At 37.8% G+C, this 23,293-nt stretch overlaps 1 protein-coding gene across 1 annotated transcript; it reads right to left on the bottom strand.

The window, feature by feature from the left end:
* Positions 1–489: 489 nt before the first annotated feature.
* On the bottom strand, positions 490–22,429 carry LOC144194338 (uncharacterized). The gene is made up of 9 exons (XM_077713328.1): positions 22,339–22,429; positions 21,291–21,546; positions 19,305–19,363; positions 18,058–18,254; positions 12,417–13,132; positions 10,094–10,303; positions 4,187–4,310; positions 3,553–3,786; positions 490–2,310 (listed from the first exon to the last, which is right to left on the bottom strand). The coding sequence occupies exons 2-9, from the start codon at positions 21,543–21,545 to the stop codon at positions 1,817–1,819; spliced, it is 2,289 nt and encodes a 762-aa protein (XP_077569454.1). The 5' UTR covers position 21,546; positions 22,339–22,429; the 3' UTR covers positions 490–1,816.
* Positions 22,430–23,293: the final 864 nt, after the last annotated feature.

Genomic DNA, 23,293 nt, shown 5'->3' on the forward strand with positions numbered 1-23,293 from the left:
AAGCTAAAAAACACAAAAAAAAATCAATGTAAGTCATGGACCAAGATAGCCGCAATATAATTTTAATGCCGACGGACGTGGATGTGTTTTTTCCCCCTTCTCTATACTTTGAATTGCAGTTAAAAATTAAAAGCACAAAAACAAAGGATAAAAAAAATCAGCAATAAAGTATATATAATACGAGATGGGAGAAGTTGCTAATTTTTATGTTGGATACAAAATTCATGAAAAAAAGTAACAATATTAATGAAAATACCCAAGAACCTACACAATTCTTTTCATCACCAGTAGAAAAATAATTACAAAAATCATTTTTTACAATACTAAAGTAACAGAATTTATTATTTACACCAATGTTCCATCTAAGGTGTGGACGTGTGCAATTGCACTTTCGTCTTCTGTGCGCAGCAGCAATCATATGGAGTGCACAAAATAAAAAAAATACCCCCCCCCCCCCACCACGATGGTGCCATTTACGCGGCAGCCAGTGGCAGTAGCTCTGTCCACTCTTATGTTTTTCGTGTTTTACAGGCCTTCTATCTTTTTTAATGACATTTTAATATTTCTCAATACATTTTTTTTACTTTACTGTGCAAACAGAAGAACAAGCGGTGAAATCAGGTGAAAACTGTCCAAATCTACTGTGTGAGTTTGTGTGCGTGCGTGCTTGCGGGTGTGTTTGTGCGTTGTATGTGTGATCGTTTGTCTTCAACCTACACAATGAACTATAAATGAAAATTAGCCCTCGGCTACAATCTTACATATTTATGTTCATTAACATGAATATAAATATATTCATTAATATGTGCTATCCCTGATTAAATATATCAAAGCAAAATCATGGAAAAATATTGCATATGAATGGAAACTTGACTATCTCAAATGATACGTTCAGCAGAAAAGTCATTTGAACGAGAATGAGAAGTGAGAAGGACAGATGTGTAAAATAAGGTAAAATTTAAGTCGGATTTGTGCATATTCTAATGGAATTTATGAAGATGTTTTATTCATAGACATTTTTTCATTCATTTTTTGAACCGCTTTATCACTCGCCGGGGGTGCTGGAGATCCATATTTCACATTGGGCCAGGGGCGGGGGACACCCTGTATCGGTGGCCAGCTGATCGCAGAGCACAAGGAGACGGACAACCATGCACACTCAGACCCAGACGTAGGGGCAATTTTAGAGTGTCCAATCAGCTTACAATGCATCTTTTTGGGAAGTGGGAGGAAAAACTACCTTGTTGTTAAAAAGGGCTTGTTTATTTTTTTTCCACTTCCGCTAATAAAAAATTCAAATTAACCCAGTGGACCTTGATTAAAGGGTTGATTGAGATCTAAAGTAGAAGAAAATTAGAAATTTCTCATCCATGGCCGTAGTTGAAAAATCGTTTCATTGTGGCCCTCGTGAGGACAAGTGGTACAGATGATAATAGAGTGAATTAGTAAGTGACATTACTATTCAATGTCATTAATAAAAACTTAAATCTCTAATGTTGAGTCCTCCTAATCATTTCTCCACTGTGTAGTGTTATCAGTACAATACAATTGAGTATATATATAGATTTTTCTTTTTTACTCAAGCATTAAAGTTGTATAAGCCAAACTTATCAAAGCCCTTTTATATGTATACTGCGAAAAAAAAGTAGATACACATCAAAATTTATGTTTGGTCTAATGTATGTTCAGTCTATTGAATGTTCTTCAACATGATTTAAAGAAGCACAGCCTTTATATCAAGTTTCTGGGATGGATACCTTTTCCTGTGATCTCTGCTGGTCCAGACAAAAACTGCTGATCTGTATTGCGCCGCACGTTATGATATCACTACTTCCACAACCTCTTGCCCTGTTTCTGAATCAAAGTCTTCTGAAGTGAGTATCAGAGAGCCGTAGCTTGGTTTCGATGAATCGCCAGTTTGAACAAATACAAGAGTGTGCTGGCTGCCACTTGAAGCTTTTCCATCTATCTCAGCGGCAGTGGCAGTCTGTGATGTCTTTTCAATTTTTCCTGCACTACTTTCTTCTTCTCGCTTTCCCTGTCCTCTTTTCTGTACTCCACCATCCCCGGTGCCTTTTTTGGGTCTGCCTTTGACTGGTTTGGGGTGATGACAGGGTTTAGTCTTGTGTCGCAGTCCTTCCTCGACGTCATCCTGTGTTCCCTCTTGTGACTGTGACTGTGTGTGCAGTGCCTGATGCCTCCACAGACTTTGTTTAAGAGTGTAGGAGGCCCCGCAGAAGCAGCTGTAGGGTTTTTCTGTCACGTGAGAAGATTTCATGTGCCTCCTGAGCTTTGTGGCCAGAGTGTAGCCTAAGACCCGCCACCCAAAAACAAGATAAACAGTTAAATAGTGTTTTTGGTGCTTCAGTTCGAAAAGTGGTACATTGCTGGCAAAGAAAATCCTGCCTCCCAATGACATTTTGCTCATGCCTTTTAAAATTGAATGAATTGAAGATCTACCCTAGGAAATTCAATGTATTACATCAAAACAAGCAGATTAGTACATAGACACCATAAATTAAAAATTCAAAATTATGTTTTGGCTGAAACTTCATTTGGTTGAGCACAAAATGGTGAGCTTTGGGTGACCTGGAGAGAAAGGCCAACTGCCAAGAGCCTCAAGGCTGGAGGTTCTTGTCATGCTACATATTTTTTCATTCCAGACGTTCATTCACAATTTATCTGTGGATTGCAGTCCAATAAATAACAATAAGAAATGCTTCAATGTGCCTCAGAGTGCCACACTTTTGGCTAAAAAAGCCAATGTTTTCTATGACACGGGGTAATTAATATAATAATATAATATAATATATATATATATATATATATATATATATATATATATATATATATATATATATATATATATATATATATATATATATATATATATATATATATATATATATATATATATATATATATATATATATATATATATATATATATATAATATTATTATATTAATTACCCTGTGTCATGGAAAACATTGGCTTTGGCTTTTTTAGCCCAAATTGTGGCACTCTGAGGCACATTGAAGCATTTATTATAAATTTGTGGGGTTATATATATATATATATATATATATATATATATATATATATATATATATATATATATATATATATATATATATATATATATATATATATATATATATATATATATATATATATATATATATATATATATATATATATATATATATATATATATATATATATATATATATATATATATATATATATATATATATATATATATATATATATATATATATATATATATATATATATATATATATATATATATATATATATATATATATATATATATATATATATATATATATATATATATATATATATATATATATATATATATATATATATATTTTTATATATATATATATATATATATATATATATATATATATATATATATATATATATATATATATATATATATATATATATATATATATATATATATATATATATATATTTTTTCATATGATATTTATAATTTTCTCAAAACAGTCAATGCGTTCACCTTTTCCACATGTGGAGCATCGATGGGGCCTGTCACCAGTGTGCAATCTTTCATGGGACTTCAGGCTATGTGGGTCTCTCAAGGATTTTCCACAATAACTACAGAGAAAACCACCGCCAGTGTGTGAAAACCTGTGGCGGACAAGTTCAGCTCTCTGAGCAAAACTTTGATCACATTCAGAGCAGGTATATGGCTTCTCTCCACTGTGAATTCTCAAATGGCTATCAAGGTTTCCTGGATCAAACACAGACAAGCAATTGGTCTGTGATTAAATTTGTTGTTGTGGTCGGACATACACAAATGTAAACCTTGTTTCATTTCGCTTACACTATAGTAACCTAACATATTCCGGCATGAGTAATTTCAACTTTTTACTGGCTATTTAGTTCATTTAGATGTTCGCTTTTGATTTGAAATTGTTAGAGCATGATTAGATATCAACATGTGACAGGGAATAAGAAAAACACAAACAATTACGGAGAAAAAAAATCTGGTTATCTAGAAACTGAGCATTCTCAAGTACCTTGGAATTGACAATGTTACACTAGATTTTTGAAATAATTTTCATAAATTACTAGTTTTCATTTCTTTTATCCAACAACCAACATTATATTGAGCCAAGTTTCAAGGGTACCTTTCTGGCCGAAGCTTTTTCCACAGTGCTGGCAGATGTGAGGTTTTTCTCCGGTGTGAAGCTTCATGTGATTCCTTAGAGAACCAGCGTTTGCCAGCAGCTTGGGGCACAGGCTGCACTGCAACTGAGAATAAAATCCCAAATGAAATGTTTTTTTCTCTTCAATATTCTTGGTGTTGAAAGAAGAGAGTCAATGATGGAGATTTTTAAGAGGACGGCATGAATGCTTAAAATATTATTCAATTCAGAGGCAGAGAATTAAAGGTGCTGTAAACCAGAAATAATGAATTAAACATGTTGCCAATAAACTTGCCAAAGTTGATTGAACAAAAAAGAAATTGCCATATACATAATATGGGTTCAAAATCAGAAAAAAAATGTCAATCAAATACTCTTACTTGTGCATACAAGGAATCATCATCATCCATAAATGGAAATATGGGGCATTCATCAACTGTACACATCTGTTTGACACAGTCACCCTTTTTAAATGTGGCTCCGGGGGATCCTGGGTACCGGGATATGTCCCCCAATTTGAAAGGCCTAACCTCAAACCTCAAACCTCAAACTTTTTGCTTTGCTGTTCTGTGGGGTTCCAGTTTTTGTCCAACTCTACAATGTCTTTTTGAGTCCGATTCAGTTACCGCAACCAAATGGCGCTGTTTAAGCGGCAGCCGGCGGCCACGGTAGCTTTGTCCACTCTTGTTCGTTTTGTGTTTTGCGGCTTTTATGTTTTAATGATTTGATGATTTTAATGATTGATGCTGTTTATTCTGTCTAATCACCCTCTTGCTACCTGCCACAATGTAATTTCCCGAATACGGGATGAATAAAGTTATCCAATCCAATCCAATCCAATCCAATTTATAAGCATATATTACAGTGATCTGATGGCAATTATTATTATTGGCATTAATTTACTCAGCTCGCCTGAAATGCCACTAGAAGATGAGCCAGTCTTCCCTGTTTAAATGAATTGGATTTCCGTCAGTGTCAACGGCAGGCAATGATAAAATTTTCTTAACTTTAAAATTTGAGGTATGATCCACATTCCTACCTTTATATCCGCAACAATCACAATGGAAGTCTACAGCATTCTGGAGGATGAGGATTTGCAAATGTCCTTTTACATGATATAAAATTGCTATTGTGAATGTTAAAACTTCTGTTTTCTGTGCTATGAAGCACTTTTGTATCCCAATCAATAGCAAACTCAAACCTACACACCCTTGGTGTTAGCTAATTAGTGAAGGAAATTTGGGCGTTATCCCAACTCTGAAGTAGTTCAAGCTTGATTGATTAATGTGGACTATAACATTAACTCAGTGGCTGCCATTAATGGATGAACCAGAGTTGTTGTGAAAATGAACAGCATTTAACATAGACCACATAATACCTATGTGTCAGGAGTGGCTTGATTGCCCCTCCTGGCCTGATGTCATGATTATTATCAGCCGTAGCTAATTAGGTGATTAGGTTTTTTTATGCTATTTAAGCATTATGGTTTTAGTTGAACGCTGTCGGATCGTCTGGTTTCATTCCCTGTGTTTCCACTTTGTCATGCCGTTCACTTGACGCCACGCCACGCCACGCTGCATGTTTCTTTTCTGTTGTAGGAAGTGATCAAGCTAAGTTGTTTATGTTATGTTTTCCCCGTTTATTAAACCAAGCAACAAGGGCAACATATCTGCCTCCCCTTTTCCATTTGCTTCGGCGACTCCGCACCTGGGTTCACCTTCCCCCCGATCGCGTTGCACTACGCGACAGGATCGTAACACTATGGCACAATAACCCGGTGCTCGGACATTTGGTCGCTGGTCTTTTGGTCGCCAGTCTTTTGGTCGCCAGTCTTTTGGTCGCCAGTCTTTTGGTCGCCAGTCTTTTGGTCGCCAGTCTTTTGGTCGCCGGTCTTGTGGTCCCTTTTGGTCGCCGGTAAAAAGTGTGACAGAGAGTTTACTGTTGAAGCCAGCTCTCACAGTTATATTCATGAGAGAGAGAGAGAGTTTAATATCTAAGAGAGAGAGAGTATAATATCTAAGTACTTTTTAATATCTAAGTACTGTTTAATATCTAAGTACTGTTTAATATCTAAGTACTGTTTAATATCTAAGTACTGTTTAATATCTAAGTACTGTTTAATATCTAAGTACTGTTTAATATCTAAGTACTGTTTAATATCTAAGTACTGTTTAATATCTAAGTACTGTTTAATATCTAAGTACTGTTTAATATCTAAGTACTGTTTAATATCTAAGTACTGTTTAATATCTAAGTACTGTTTAATATCTAAGTACTGTTTAATATCTAAGTACTGTTTAATATCTAAGTACTGTTTAATATCTAAGTACTGTTTAATATCTAAGTACTGTTTAATATCTAAGTACTGTTTAATATCTAAGTACTGTTTAATATCTAAGTACTGTTTAATATCTAAGTACTGTTTAATATCTAAGTACTGTTTAATATCTAAGTACATTTGACTGGTGACCAAAAGGGACCAAAAGACCGTCGACCAAAAGACCGTCGACCAAAAGACCGTCGACCAAAAGACCGGCGACCAAACGTCGGGTCACAAATAACACAACACTGATACTAAGGAAATAGATGAACACCTATTAAAAGGTTATAACATCTTTAATATTGTTTCATAAATGAACTCATTGACTGCCATTTATGGCAGTACATGCCAAATCAATTTGGAGTGAGGGGGAAACATGATTTGATTATTGTTGCACTGACACTATTGTAAGAAACGGTACGATACTAAAATGAGGCCATTTGTATCAGGTAGTAGGAAAAAATAATGTCCCAGAGTGGGTAAATGTAATCATCGAGGTCTGGTTTTGGCCGCCGTGGTCACAGCGAACTTTCATTGTAACTTCAAACAGTGCATTAACTTTTTTTTTTATTAAACAGTCAATGGGGAATAAATCTTTGACTGTTAAAAAAAACATACACACACACAATAACACTTTGGGGATGCAACCAAAAGTGGTATTTTTTTCAAGTATGTATATAAATATTTAGAAAGGTGGCAAACTATTTGCATTTTTTGTAATTTTACAATTGGACAAATTTCATATTCACAAATACAAATGTAGCAATTTGAAAGCCATATTCAGCGTTTTTTACAATTACACTTTCCTACACTGAACTTATAAAAGTCTAAAATTGAATAGGGTCCAGCAATAGATATCTGTTAACCTTTTAATATTAGAAGAACACTGAAATTCAAGGTATGTCACATAGTGGGCGAACAGTGTAAAAGGGGGCATGGAATCATAATCAAGGTCAGAGTCCAAGTCAGGAGGAGATTCATTAAATCTTCACACTTGAAAAAGTCTAAATCTAAAAAAAGGTACGAGATTGTGATTGTTGAGGTGGACCCAGCAAGAAGATGGCTAAGTGAGAAGGTGACATAAAAATGGGAAAATATAAGGGCGGGCAGGTTGGGAACAGACGGCAGACGGATGGTCGGCAGACTGGCATTGTCATGCTCCCGGCGTTTCCCGCTGGTTACATAATTGTTTGCATCCTCGTCAAAGTTTTGTTTGGTTTTGTGCTTATGACTTTGCTTTGATACACGTGCATTAGTTAATTTATTTGATCATCTACCTTTCAGTTAACATCATAATTTTGGATCCATTGCCTTTGTTTTCACTTTGGATTTTTGTCACAAACATTTAGAATTACTGCTACCCTGCCCAGCTTTCGTTTCCCTGCATTTGGGTCCTTGGGACTTTCCAGAACCACCATGCAAGACATAATCACTAGTTATACCTTTTCCAGCATCACCCACACTAGAACATAGGTATCTTCACAACACTTTATAGCAGGGGTAGGGAACCTATGGCTCGGGAGCCGTATGTGGCTCTTTTGATGGGTGTGTATGGCTCTCCACGAACCTATGTGGTAAAATATGGGAACCGCTGGTGGAACACCTAAGTCCCCCAATGGGAGCGTCACGCCGGCACTGGTGCCGAAACTATTTCTAGCGCCTTTTTAAATCATAATTTTTCTTCATGAGACTCTTCTGCATGCATCCTCTCATTGATACTCACTGATTAGCAACAGTGAAATAATGTTCTCAAAAGAATTCAGACTTTTTTTTAACTTTCAAAGTGGTGAAATGAATAATAAATTCTCAAATTTTCATGTATTTTTATTTTTAAATTATGAGTATGCCTCTCAAGAAATAATGTTTGAAAATATGAATTATTTATGGCTCTCTTCGTCCAAAAGGTTCCTGACCCCTGTTCTAGAACCACCATGCAAGCCATAATCACTAGTTATACCTTTTCCAGCATAACCCACACTAGAACATAGCTATCTTCACAACACTTTATAGCCAGGGACCGCACCCATCAGTCCATGCGCCCATGAATGCATCAGAGGAGCATCACTTGGCCACATGGCACCAACATAAATGACTATAGAGAGCAAGTAAGCAAGCGAGCAAGTAAGAGAGATTTTAGCTAGAACAACCCTTTCAGCGATTGCATGTTTGAAATGAAGTGCTTTCGATTTGTTGTCTGGTTCGGTGTTGTGGCATAATTTTAATGGTTTAAAAACATTTCTTTGATTTTTTTGCTGTTTTTGCATAGAAACATACATTTGCATACATATATGTACCAAAATGTGTATACTTTTATCATTTTTAAGGGTTAATATTGGCTACTATTAAAGACTGCGCAACAAACTATGCTAAATCAATGTAAAATGCTGCTCCAGGTTATGAAATAAAGGCAGGGTGTTGTCTGTTTAGTGTTTTGATTTACCTGTTTATCTTTTCTTTATTTTGAAATAAATGCCCGTATCGGACGCATTGTCCTTCGTCATGACGCAACGATGCCATTTTGTTGTGACGTCATCGTGTCATGCGCCGTAAACTTGCAGTAAGCTGTACCCTAATTTTTTTGCCCAACAAAAGCGGCTTATAAGCGAGTAAATAAGGTAATTGTTTTGAGGAAATTACACATTTGCCGGTTTCATTATAACAGCCCCCTGCCTAACATCTCGCCCTGCTGATAGAAACGTGTCGCAGGCTATGATGCACATTTTCATTGACAGAAATGTTGAAATTTAATATTTAATCTGCACATTTTTACAGTATTGGAAAACATTAAGAAAGTTTGTGTTACGTTTGTTCTCCTACAGAAACCACATTTTAAAAATATATATCTTTCTGTCCTCCATTTTCAAACATTTCTGAAAAAGCTCCTGGTAGCCTAGTGCAGCGCTAAAGAGCCTGCCACATGCGCCTCTAGATCATAAGGGTTGACGAACCCCACACTAGAAGAACAACTACCATATTTTCCAAACTATATGTCACACTTTTTGTTGTAGTTTAGTTTGACATGCGACTTAAATATACATAAGTGCGACTTATCTATGTTTTATTTTTTCTCCCTTCTATTGTTGTTTTTTTAGACTATAATTATCTAAAAATTGTCATGTTAACAGATGCCTACTAAGCCAGTAGTTCTCAATTTCATTATTGTTACTTTAACATGTTTTGGGTGGGATTCTGATCAAACAAAAATGCCCTACCAAAAATGTGACTTATACTTCGGTGCAACTTGCAATTTATTTAGTGACCTCACCCTGTCCACATTTGGTTATGCACAAAAATTTTCCCAACTGTGGATGTGTATACTGATTGTTAGAAGTAAGCACATGCGCACACGATTTTAGAGCTTTAGTACACTTATCTTCATTCATGTTTTTGTATGTAGAAAGAAAGCATAAAAATAGGCATACGGTTCTTTTAAATGTGCTTAAAAAATAAATATGGTAGATAAAGAGGAGCAAAAAGACTGAGTGAGATTCAGTGAGTCTAACTTGTAACGAGTACTTTATATTGAAGAATTGCCAAGGACATGCCATTGACACATGAAGATGTCTTACCTTTGGAAGCTGTGAATAAATCTTGTTGGTGCAGTGAAGAAGCCGATGGATGCGCAGTGAGGGGCGGCGTGCAAAGGACTTGCCACAGTGTTCACAGACATAAGGCTTCTCGCCTGTGTGTAGGACCATGTGTTCTTTGAGGTCCCGCTTCAGGCCATAGGTCTTTTCACAATGGGGACAGGAAAATGGACGCTCCCCACGGTGGCTCATCTATAGAGAGATTATATGATTATTCCTTACAGAGGTACACAGATTACACGAGGGGAGTCCAAAAGGCTGCAGCGGGTGCTGGTTTTTGTTTTAGCTGGCCAAGCACAAACTGGTTAATTAATGAGGTTTCTTCTGAAACCAGCAGCACCAGACGGTAATCAACTGATTACAGTAAGACACCAGAGTGATGAAAATGTACCCTCTTTTTCAGTTGGAAGTGAAACCTGCACTAATTGCAACTCTTTACGACCAGTTTAGACACCCGCGCATTACACGTACTAATTGCCCACATGCATTCATTTACTTTCCGTCCCAGGTATCCTTACGAGGATCGTGGGAGATGCTGGAGCCTATCCCAGCCAATTATGGGCACCAGGCGGGGGACACTAGCCTGCCGCAGGTTACAAGGAAATGGACAACCATTGACGCTCAAACTCATAACTATGGAAAATTGAGTTTTTGAGTGTTGAACCAATCTGGCATGCATGTTTTGGGGATTTGCCCAACAGATTAATCACCAACACAGGTGAGTCCGACAAACTGTTTTCATCATCCTACAATTCCTATTGGTTTTGAATTATATGTACATTGATTTTGTTTTCAATACATATTTTAAGATTCTCTCTGAATCATGTCTGTATTGTTGCCACCCAAACATTCATGCACGCACAAAAAATATGTCAACAGAGATCGTACTACACTACAAACAAGAAGGGAAGGAAAAGTAATGGTTTATAGTCTGAAAATGACTACTACAATGATGATTAATCACATTTGCATTGGTACCTCGACATGCGAGCACCCCGACATGCGAGCACCCCGACATACGAGCAATTCGAGATACGAGTAAAATTTCAAGCAAATAATTATCTTGAGATACGAGAAAGCCAGGTGGCCAAGACATGAGAGGCAGTTTATGATTTTAGCAATTTTTCTTTTTTGCCGCATCTCTTTCGTGTATAACAGATATCTACGAGCACTGGGCGGAGCGTTGCATTTTTTTTTCAGTTTTTTCCCCCCGTCTCGAATGGCGTAGCGATTGCTAATACGAGGAGTATATATTACTTCTTTTTGGAAAGTGGTCGTACGTTATCCTATTGTGAGGACATTTGTCTGCATCATTTTAGGAATGTTTTGAAGGGAATACAAAAGCAAACAGCCCATCGATAGTGAAAGTCAGGGTGGAGGAGGGGAAAACAGAGCCAACCCGACTGGGAGAAGAAGGATTAAAAAGTATAAAAGTATAAAAATGTTAAACAAAATTAGATTTAAGTTTAGTGTAAGGTTAGATTAAACTTATTTTTGAGTGTGGCTGCATCGTAATCCAAGTTCATTAAAATTTGTTTATGTTATATTGCAATTCACAGGTGCAAAAAGTCTAATCTTAATGCTGTCCAGCTTTTTTTCTTGAAAAGTAAACCTGCAAACAAATTAATTTCTTTTCCTCCTTCAGCCATTGCGGGTTGACAAAACCGCTATTAAATCAACACAAAAATATATTTGCTTGTGCAGCTCGCTCCAGATACAGTTTTGTAGCTCTGGCTAGTCCACTCTATCACTAGCCAATCATAGTTGGTGAAAGCAATGACGTATCCCTACGCCTGCGAGGAGGCAATGACGTATCCCTACGCCTGCGAGGAGGCAATGACGTATCCCTACGCCTGCAAGAAGGCCTTGGTATCACCAAATCAATTCTGATTGGTTAAAGCAACAGTCCTATCGACGCTTGTTTAATGCAGCAGAGCCCGCAGAACTGATTGTGGAGGCCTTGAGGCAGATTTATGACCCTGGCAACAAATAATGGCTGTAATGTGATTGATAAATGCTTCAACATGAAAACACACATCTGGAAGCAGTCTACCCAGGGGAAAAAGCAATGAAAGGAAGCTATCAGACAATTTGGAATTATTGGAAGTATTCATGGACAAAATATAATTAACATCAGTCTGTGATTCAGATATTTCTTAGGCCAGCAGAGAAGGCCTTATTGGCCCTGATGGCACACAACTGGTGAAATCCATCTTTAAAAAAAATCACGGATTTCCAATTAAATCACATAAAAATCCAATGGGAATAAAAAAAGTGAAATAAAACACTACATTTTGTGTCCTACCTGATGGGCTTTGAAGCTCTCTGCAGAGGTGTAGTTTTTTCCACAGTCCTGACAGCTAAAGGGCTTTGATTCAGTATGACTGAACAGGTGCTTCTTTAAGTGGCCAACTTGGTAGAACTTCTTTCCACACTCAGAACACTTGTAACGCCTCTCTCTCATCTTTGGGCACAAATTGGGACCATCAACGGTCACATTTTCTGCTATTATAGCCACATTATTTGGATTTGATGTTACTGTAGGAGCCACTGCTTCACCACACTTTTTGATACACTTTTGCCTTTCTCTAATTGGGCGTTTCTTCTCTCTGGTGGTCAGGAAGTGCATTTTTCTTGGTTTAACTGCAAGACGAGAACTACATCGAACAGAAGGAAGTGGCCCAACTGAGGTTTTTGTCTCGTCTTTGTCAGAGTTCAAATTTGAACGAGTGTCTACTGCGGCCATTGCTTGGTCAGTGCTGTCATTGTAGCAATTTAATGTCATAGCAGTGTTAGCTTCTTCAGCAATTTTGTTCATTACGGTGCTACTTCCATCTTGTCTGCCCATGCTACGATCATGAGTAGTAAGACAGTGAATCTTGGAAAGTTCATAAGGTCCTTTGTCCCGTCTTTCCTCTTGTTCTGTCTCATCATCATCATCATCATCATCATCTTTTTTCTGAACAGAGATTAGGTTCGGAACAGTCATTTCTGAAACTGGTAAATGTTGTGATGGGTCATCTGAAAATAAAGTTCAGATGTCTAAGTTGACAAGAAATTGCACATATTTAATCACATTAATACAGTGTTTTAAATGTACTATAAAACGGTGACAATGTCAAAAAATGAAAATGACTGCACTAATGTACTGCACTCAAATCTAGCTGGCTCATTTTTGGGGAATCATTTCTTAGTTAAACCACTTAAAAACAATGCATCAGGGCATGCTCACTTTTTTGGCAATTATATAACACAACCAGAGTTAATGATCAAGTCGAGCTTTTTAGTGATGGCATCAGTGTTTTAATTCATCTTTATCACGCTTCCCTTTGCACCAAGGAATGTTGCTCACCATAATTCAAACAACATTATTTGCATTAGAAACAAACAAAAAACTTCTGATTGTCTTGTTTTAACTGTGCTATCGTATATGACATGTTTGAGAACATTGTGCCGGATTGAACGGAAAATTTCAAGTTCGTTCAGTTGATATTTTTTGTATATGATACTGTCTTGTATTTAGTTTTATATCATCATGTATTTAAATTTACCCGCTCAAAAACTGAAGCAAATCTTGCCGTTGTGGCAATTTTGGAATATAAATCCACCTCACATTTATTGTAAATATTGTGTTATTATTTAATATCCCTGTTTAAATTAGGGTAGTCAAGTGGGTGTTGCAGTGGTTAGTGTGTCAGCTTCACAGATCTGGGGTTGGGGTTTGATCCCAGGCCAGTCTTAACTGTGTAGAGTTTGCATGTTATCCCGGGCTTGCATGGGTTTTTTCCAGGTATTCCAGTTTCCTCCCAAAAACATGCAGGGTAGGCTAGTTGAACACTCAAAATTGCCCCTAGGTATGAGTGTGAGTGAATATGGTTGTCCATGGCCTACGATTGGCTGGCCACTGTTTCAGGGTGTTCCCCCCCGCCTGCTGCACTTTGTCAGCCGGGATAGGCTCCAGCACCCCCTGCGACCCTCGTGAGGTAAGCGGCACAGAAAATGTATGAATGTTTAAAACGGATCGTTATGAAAACAAAGAGTTAATTTTACACAGTTAGTGAGGGAAATTATTTAATGCATAAGATTTAATGGTGTCTATTGTAATCTCATCAATCCATGCACGGGAAAGAACATCGAAACTAGAATTAAAGGATTACTAGAATTCTTTGATAAATAACCTGATAAGTCTGTCTTATTTTCGCTTTCGAGCTCATTGTTTTTGTTAAACTGGGGGTATTTTTTTTGGTTTTCCAGATATGATTCAGCTTCTAATTAGTCATGTTCCCCTCAGACCATCATTTGGAAAGGGGTTTCAGAGGAATTAATTTCTAACAAAGCTAAAAGTTAGGTAGCAGATGAAAATATTCATTCATTTTCTGAACCGCTCATCCACCGGGGGCCTCACAGATGAAAACAAGTTTAAATGCATCTCCTTAATGAGAAATTTGGACAAATTAAATTTCATTTTATTTCCATGTGCTAGTATCACGTAAAAGAGTAATAACTGTTTACAGCACTTTCAGTAATAAAAGCAGTATTTTGTTTTATGTTCACCAGCGCTATCCTCATTCTCTGGTTCCTCTCAATTGCTTCCTTCTCTTGTATCACTTTCACAAAATAATGTGAACACCAGCTAAGACCATTGCCATGCATTTGTTGTAGCCTCCAAATTGGAAGTGGACAGCTGATACAGACTATCAGCTATTCATGTCTTTGTCTAAACAGGAGTTAAATCTTCTAAATTAAAGATTTTCTTAGTTGGAATTGGTAGACAAGTCCATTTTTGTAAAAAAAAAAATAACAGAAAAAAACAGTCACACGGCCTGTTTTTTTAAACCATGAATTGTACTGACAATGCCCCATCTCATCTCTCCTCCTAGTTTTTCTTCGCGTATCCAAGGTCTGGTCGCGGGGCAGCAGCTTCAGCAAGGAAGCCCAGACGTCCCTTTCTCCAGCCACTCCATGCAGCTCTTCCGGGAGGATCCAAATGCATTCCCAGCCCGGCTGGGAGATAATCGCCCCAGCGTGTCCTGGTTTGGCCCCGTGGCCTTCTGCCGGTGGGACCTGCCCGGAACACCTCACCAAGGAGGCATCCATGTGACATCCTAATCAGATACTCAAGCCAATTCATCTGGCTCCTTTCGATCCAGCCCTACGCCTGACTGGCGACCAGTCTAGGGTGTAGTCTGTCTTTCGCCCGAAGTTAACTGGGTTAGGCTACAGCAACCCCTGCAATCCTTTCAAGGATGGAAGATGAATGAATGACTCTTGATCCAGAGGAGCAGCCACTCTACTCCAAGCCCCTCCCGAAAGACTGAGCTTCTCATTACATCCCTAAGGGAGAGTCTGCACACCTTGAGGAAGAAACTCATTTCACCTGCCTGTATCCGAGATCTTGTTCCTTTGGTCACGATCCACAACTCGTGACCATAGATGAGGGTAGGAAGGTAGATCGAACGGTAAAAATTCCTTTGTTTTTTGGCTCAGCTCCGGATTTAGCATCACTGCAGACATTGCACCAAAGTGTTGATCTCCCACTCCATTTCCCCTCACCTGTGAACCCAATTCCTCCACTTGGGGAAGGACCTCAACCCTGATACCGAGAGGGCATGCCACCTTTTTGTGACAAAGGACCATGGTCTCAGATTTGGAGGTGCTAATTCTTATACTGACCACTTTACACTTGGTTGCAAATCATTCCAGGGAGAGTTGGATATCACGGCCTGATGAAGCCAACAGAAGCACATCATCTGCAAAAACGAGGGATGCAAAACTGAGGCCACCAAACTATACCCTAAAGAGAAGTTTGTATTTGACTATTTTTCCTACATATTAAATGTTACTTCCTTTAACCCCCTCAACGGCACAGCTGCATTAAGATTTCCTATATTATGAAAAGCATCGGTGACATAAAGCAGCCTTGGGAGAGTCCAAACACCACTGAAAAAAGATCTGACTTATGTGTCGGCAACACGGAGTAGAGTCTGAGGGACTGGATCCCACATATTAGGAATTCTGGTACCGAATTCCGGTACCCCATACTTCCAGATTACGCCATAAAGGCCCGGTAGGACTCCTTCAGCCTGACGGCATCCCTTTCCGCCGGTGTCCCCCAGCGAATTCTGGGATTGCCGCCACGACAGCCACCGACCACCTTGTGGCTGCAGCTCCAATCAGTTGCTGCAATAATGGAGGCGCAAAACATGGTCCTACTTGGACTTAATGTCTCCAGCCTCTCATGAGAGAAGGTCTGTCCGAGGTGGGAGTTGAAACTCCTGACAAGAGACTCTGCCAGTTGTTCCCAGCAGACTCCCACAAAACATTTGGATCTGCCGGGCCACACTGGCTTCTTCCCCCACCATCGGAGCCAACTCACTACCAGGTGGTGATTGGTTGACACCTCTCTTCACCCAAGTGACAAAGACATGTAGACGCAAGTCCAATGACACGATCACAATGTCAATTATCAAACTGCGGCCTAGGGTCTTTTGGTTCCCGAGTGCACATATGGACACCCTGATGCTTGAACATGGTGCTCATTATTGTCACCAAATCCAACAATATAACACTGCTTGGGTTCCGATCAGGGGGGGCGTTCTTCCCAATCATACCCCTCCAGGTACCACTGTCATTGCCTACTTGAGCATTGAAGTCCCCGAGGAGAACAACAGAGACTCCAGAAGGAGAACACTTCAACACCCCTTCCAATGACTCCAAAAAGGGTTGGCACTCTGAACCGTGTTAGGTGCATACGCCCAACCAACCGTCAGGTTCCGTCCCCCCAGCCAAAGACTGAGGGATGCTACCCTCACGTCTATCAGGGTAAACACAAACAGAGTGATCGAGCCGGGGGGCAATACGTTTGCCCACACCTGCTCAGCACCTCTCTACATGAGCGACTCCCGAGTGGAAGATTGTCCAAACCCTCTCAAGAGGAGTAGTACCAGAATCCAAGCTGTGCCTAGAGGTGAGCCCGACTGTGTGACTCCAGTTGTTTTTTTTTACCTAGGTCTACAATGTCTTGTATGTCTTGTGTCTGTCTTGCTACTGCAACTAAGAAATTTGTCGAATACGGGATGAAATAAAGTTTTAATGGAATCTAATAAAGAGGATGATGTGTTCAAAGCACTAATTTGCCTAATAATTCTGCACAACTTGTATTTGTTATTAAATATTTATTTTATTTTATGGTACTGCAACTTATGGATTATCCATTCGTTCTTTTTCTGTACTGATTACCCTCACAAAGGTCGCGGGGGGAGAACATGCAAACTCCAAACAGGAATTCCGGACCTGGTAACAAACCCTCAATCTCAGAAATGTGAGGCCGACACAATAAATACTCGGCCACTGGGCGGCCAAATGTGGATTGTTGAAATGACAATAGAAGATTTCATTGATTATTCCATGAAAAAAATTACAATTTTGAAAATCTTGACCTAGTAAAACATCTTTACATTATGGAATCTGTCTGTGCAAATTGCAATGTCATGTTTATGATGTATGCTTAAAAACCAAGTCTGTGGGAAGAAACCATCCACATCCAGTAGTCTTCGATAGCTGATTTGATTATCTCTTTTAAAAAGAAATAGTAAAACGCCTAAATGTTAGCTGCATTTTTTTAATGAAAATCTTTCCTAGGTTATTTCCTAAAAATTCACCTTTTTCTCTTTTTAATTTAATGACATGGCAGTCATCAACTGGAAAATTAATGGTGAATGAGTTTAAAACAATTCAGATTTTAAAACGCGTCAGTTAGACAAAAATAGTGCTTTTACTGCCCTCTTGTGACTGGTTAATTTAAGAGTTTCCACCTTTTTACTCATTAATTGTCACAACTCATGCAAGAGATTTGATGTTATTATTTTTCAATTGACAAAAAATCTCTTTTAAGTTGAATGAATTAATTCCAAATCTAAACTACAATCAACACTGTGTGAGGTTACCTCTTTGTTGTTCTTCAGAGAATTCCTGTGCGTCAAGTCTTTCTCTTCCATCACTATTCAACAACAGTTCAGTTCCCGGCTGGATCTCATGACACACTCGCAAACACACCCCCACACATTTGCCCACACAGATCTCAGCGCACGAACATTGCACTGCCACATTGTGCCGAGCTTTGCTTTGCACCTGGCAGGCAAAACTGTGGAAGACAAAAGCAACAACTTTTTAAGGTCTACAAATTGAATGCTCAATGTGGCAATAAGAATCAGCAATAGATCCACTTACAGAGAACTGAAAAACTCAATCTTTGTCAAATGTAATATTGTGTTTTATTATAATACTATTTAAATTGTGTATTAAATTGTTTAAACAGTTACCAAAATTAAACAACAACAACAACTGCAGAACAGCTTCAGTGATGAATTGAAATAATTAAAAACTCTCATTTCTTAAAAATGTGAAAATTGTATCGTATATATGTCCTTTGTGACATTTAAAAAAAAAACATTTGTGGTTCATATGGTGATTTATCAGATTGTTCTCTTGCTAGATCATGGGTTAAAGTTGAACAGGGCTTTAGGGTGAATTTCAATGACACATAATGGTGAAGAAAACGCCCTTTTCCAACTGAATTTTCATAGGATTACTGGTAGTGAAGTAGAGATACTGCGGCAGCTAAAAGGATTTGCTTTTGTCGTGTATTTGAATACCGACATACATGTTACCTTTTGTTCAAATAAGATGGAAAAAATGGCATTCCAAGAATGTCCCAGGTTCAAATACAGCAACGGATGCACAAATATAAAATCATCCGGTATAAGATATACTTGCTCTGTGGCAAAAACTAATTAGAATCATAAACTATGTACTAATCGTGCCCTGCGGCTTCACGCAGCATGACTCCACTTAGTTCTATCTACATTTCCTTGCCAGACTGGAAAAAACAAGCAGTTTTTTTAATCATTCAGTACACTGCTTGAAGTAGGTATATATGCAAATACTCTGTGTCTAACAGATAAAGACAGCTGCAATGAAAAACACATGGGGTGATGGGGAACAAACCCGGAGGCAGTGCAATGTGGTAAAATGAGTCATTTTTTATCCTAAGAACCCTAACATTTGTGCTCATTTGCTAATTCAGTGTTGCAGCATTTATTTTTTAAGTTTTAAACTTAAATTTACCCTAAAATGCAAGATGGTTTATAAACTTTCAGAACGAAATGAAACCAGGGCTATGAAGCCAACTCACCTGAGCCAGATAGCTTTAAGCACAGCCATGTCATTGTTCTTTGCTATTTGCATATGTTCCTTTAAATAAAAAGAAAGAAAGAAACACTCAATATCATTCTCATTAAAAAACGTATATAGTGGAGGTATTGAACCATAATATGCCATTTTCACTTTCCTCAAACGAAACTGTTATATGTGTATAGTTATAAAGTGACATGTTCCAGTGGAGCTACATGATCATTTATAATACTACTGCATATGAAAGATTCCAAATCATAAAAAAGTAGCAATGTTCAAATTCACAATACAAATCTACTGTTGCGATCTTTGTTTGCTTTGTGCTTTTGCTTTGTTGTTCTGTCTAATCACCCTTGCCACTCCCCCAATGAAATTTCCCGAATACGGGATGAATAAAGTTATCAAATCCAATCCAATTCACAGATGGGGTGCTGCAGTTCATATCTGACTCAGTTGGTGTCCCACTCATGCCATAAATATGAGCAGGAAGATTGAACTGTTATTACATTGTTTGCTGCACCATTTTATACATTTTTTGTCTCTTTTAAGGGTGGCCCGGTGATAAGTGGTTAGCGCGCCGGCCTCACAGTTCTGGGGCCGAGGGTTTGATTCAAGGTAAGTCCTCACTGTGTGGTGTTTGCATGTCCTCATCAGGCTTGCGTGGGTTTCCCTGGGTAGTATGGTTTCCTCTCACATCCCAAAAACATGAATGTAGGCTAGTTGAACACTCTAAATTGCCCCTTGGTGAGAGTGGGTGTGAGCGTGAATGGTTGCCCGACTCCTCAGGGCGTCCCATGCCTGGTGCCCAAAGTCAGCTGGGATAAGGTCCAGCATCCACCCACGTGGATCTCTTGTGACGATAAGCGGTATAGAAAATGAATGAATGTCTATTCCAAGAGGGAAAAGTGGCTGGGGGCGTGGTGGCTGGCTGGTTATTTATCCAGAAGGCAATTTCTTAATTAGCAAATTGTTTATCACTTCAATAATTATCCCTTAGCGATTAGAATGTTAATGGGAATGTTGCTGTGGGTTGATTTAAAATCATTATGAATATTTATTAGACCTAAGTTACAGTGAAAGAGATTCCTAAATGCTTTTTATTTAAGCAGCGGCATATCTTATGCATCAGGGGCACAACTGTGCACACTAAACTTGCTCCTACTGATGCAAAGTTACAGAACGCTTGAGTACAGCTTCCATATTTGTTTGGGAAATTGCAGGTAATATATAAAAAAACACACAATGACAAATAAGTGTATTATCAGCAAGTTCAAAACTGTTTGATAGAATATCGATATATTGTATTGAATATTGATATGAAATAGATTTTAACTAACCAGAGTAAAATTTTACTGTTTGAAACTTATATGTAAATGGAAATTCCACGTAGCAAAGAGTAATCCATCGATTATTACGTCTTCACTCATAGAGAATTCATTATTATTTACAATGAGCAAATTTGAATGCTTGTTCATGTTCTCTAACTAATATTTTATTGCATAGCTTAATGTTGTCATGTTTATATCATCTTTTACCAAGAATGGCCTGCAGAGGAGCTGTTTTTTGGGATGTGGGAGGAAACCTGAGTAATTTCAGAAAACCCAGGGAAGCACAGGGAGAGCATGCAAACTTCACACAGGAAATTTGGAACCCACCAGCAATTGGACCCTCGATCTAAGATCTGTGAGACCGACTTGAACTCGAGATTTTTTTTTTTGTTCATCTTCCATACCGCGCTTCCTCATAACCTAGCCTATTACATCTGACTTTGGGGAAAAAGCAGAGTAGTACACCCTAGAATTGTCACCAGGCAGTAGTAGCTAACAGAGAGACAAAAAAACAAGCAACCAACGCTCACAATCATCCCGCCACCAACAGGAATCGAGGGCATGCCCACACCAAAGGCAGGCGTGTGAACTTTTACACTACGAGGCATCAGCTTGATTTTTTTAAATTATTATTTTTTTAAAAATTGCATATAGCATACCTTTTCTTCTAGTGTTCGCAGTGTCATAAGGAAGTCTTGGGGAAGCATTGGGCCAGTTTGAAACTTCTTTACCCATTCTGTGTCCCCTTCTTTCCCCAGCAGGAATCCCACCTCCAAAGCTTGGCCGACCCACCACAGTCCAAGTCTTCCCTTACAGAACATTGAAGGCCCCACAGCAAAGCCACTGGGCAGTAACGTGGGCAGAAATGAGGCAAGGACAGTAGGAATAGAAGTAGCAAAACAGGAGGCCATCATCCTAATAAGAAACAGTAGAAGAAACAAGAATCACCACACAAACTTATTCTATGTGTGTGCTTAATAGTTATGTAGAACTGTAGATATAGTAATGTAAATTTATGAAACAATCTATAAATACTTTTTAATATGCATAAACCACAATACTCTAATAACCTCCTGGGACCTCACATCACATTTTTGGTTGTCACAAGACTACAATGTTAAATGTTTTTGGACTACAAGGGCCTGGCGGCCATTTATGATGTGGGCATCATGTTTCTCAGAAACTACACCATATAAAAATATAATTCTTCCTTTTTAACACTCATCAGGTCCCAATTAGCGTAAATATCAAAGAGAAAATAAAAATGCACGCCTTGCAAGAGTCTGGGTTTTAAGAGGTTAAATCGTAATTAATTTAAGTCGAATATCATTTTTTTGTAATGCATTTGTTGTATTACGTTGCTTCAAAGTAACGCAGGGCAAAGGCATGTATGGCCAACAATCAACAACAGGACGTAACTGGGGTGATAAACGGACTTTAATGCGCTTTATTAAGCACTCGTTCTACTAAGGGTGTATTTTTATACATGTTCAATGAAACACAAACACAACAATCAGAAGTATCATTATTATTTTAAATCCATAGACGCGTGATTGCGTCGCTAGCAACATTCGCTAACTAGGAATTAAGAGACCACAACGGAACGGCATTAATGTTCAACCACGAAAATACCTATCAAATAAAATAACTTTTAAAGTCTTTGTTGTATTTTGTAACTAATGTTTTATTTATTTATTTTTTTACTACCGTTGATTTTCTTCGATATAAACTCTGGAAAAGCTATCGTCATCCAGCGAGAAAATAGACAAAGGAAGTTCTTTTTTACTGATCCGGTTGGAAATGGTTGTTATCTCACTAAAGGTTCCGTCCATAACAAACTCTCCATATATCTCTATATATCTCTAAATATATGTCTATATATATCTCTATATATCTCTAAATATATCTCTATATATCTCTATATATCTCTACATATATCTCTATATATATCTCTGTACATCTACATATCTCTATATATCTACATATCTCTATATCTCTCTCTATATATTTACATATATCTATATACATCTCTCTCTCCATATATATATATATATATATATATATATATATATATATATATATATATATATATATATATATATATATATATATATATATATATATATATATATATATATATATATATATATATATATATATATAATATATTTATTGGATTGGATAATTTTATTCATCCCGTAATCGGGAAATTTCTTTGTTGCAATAGGAAGAGGGTGAGGATGCAGGAATAGGAAAGGCATTATACACATATTTATATAATTAACATATTAACACAAGGAGACGGACAACCATGCACACTCACACCCATACATAGGGGCAATTTAGAGTGTCCATTCAGCCTACTATGCATATTTTTGGAATGTGGGCGGAAACCCACGTAGGCCTAGGGAAAACATGCAAACTCCACACAAATGGGGGTGGCTGTGACCTGGACTTCAAGCCAGCACCCCAGAGCTGTGAGGCCGGTGCGCCAACCACTCGCTCCACTGGGCTGCCCATTTTTTTATCATTTGCTTTTCATTTCAAAAGGACACTAAATATTTGTTAATGATACTCAATTATAAAGTGAAAACCCACAAATATTTTCATATAGTTATTTGTATACATTTAAAAAATGCTTTTTGAACTAAGAATAACAAAC

Source organism: Stigmatopora nigra, chromosome 3, assembly GCF_051989575.1.
Source record: "Stigmatopora nigra isolate UIUO_SnigA chromosome 3, RoL_Snig_1.1, whole genome shotgun sequence".
Lineage (NCBI taxonomy): Eukaryota > Metazoa > Chordata > Actinopteri > Syngnathiformes > Syngnathidae > Stigmatopora > Stigmatopora nigra.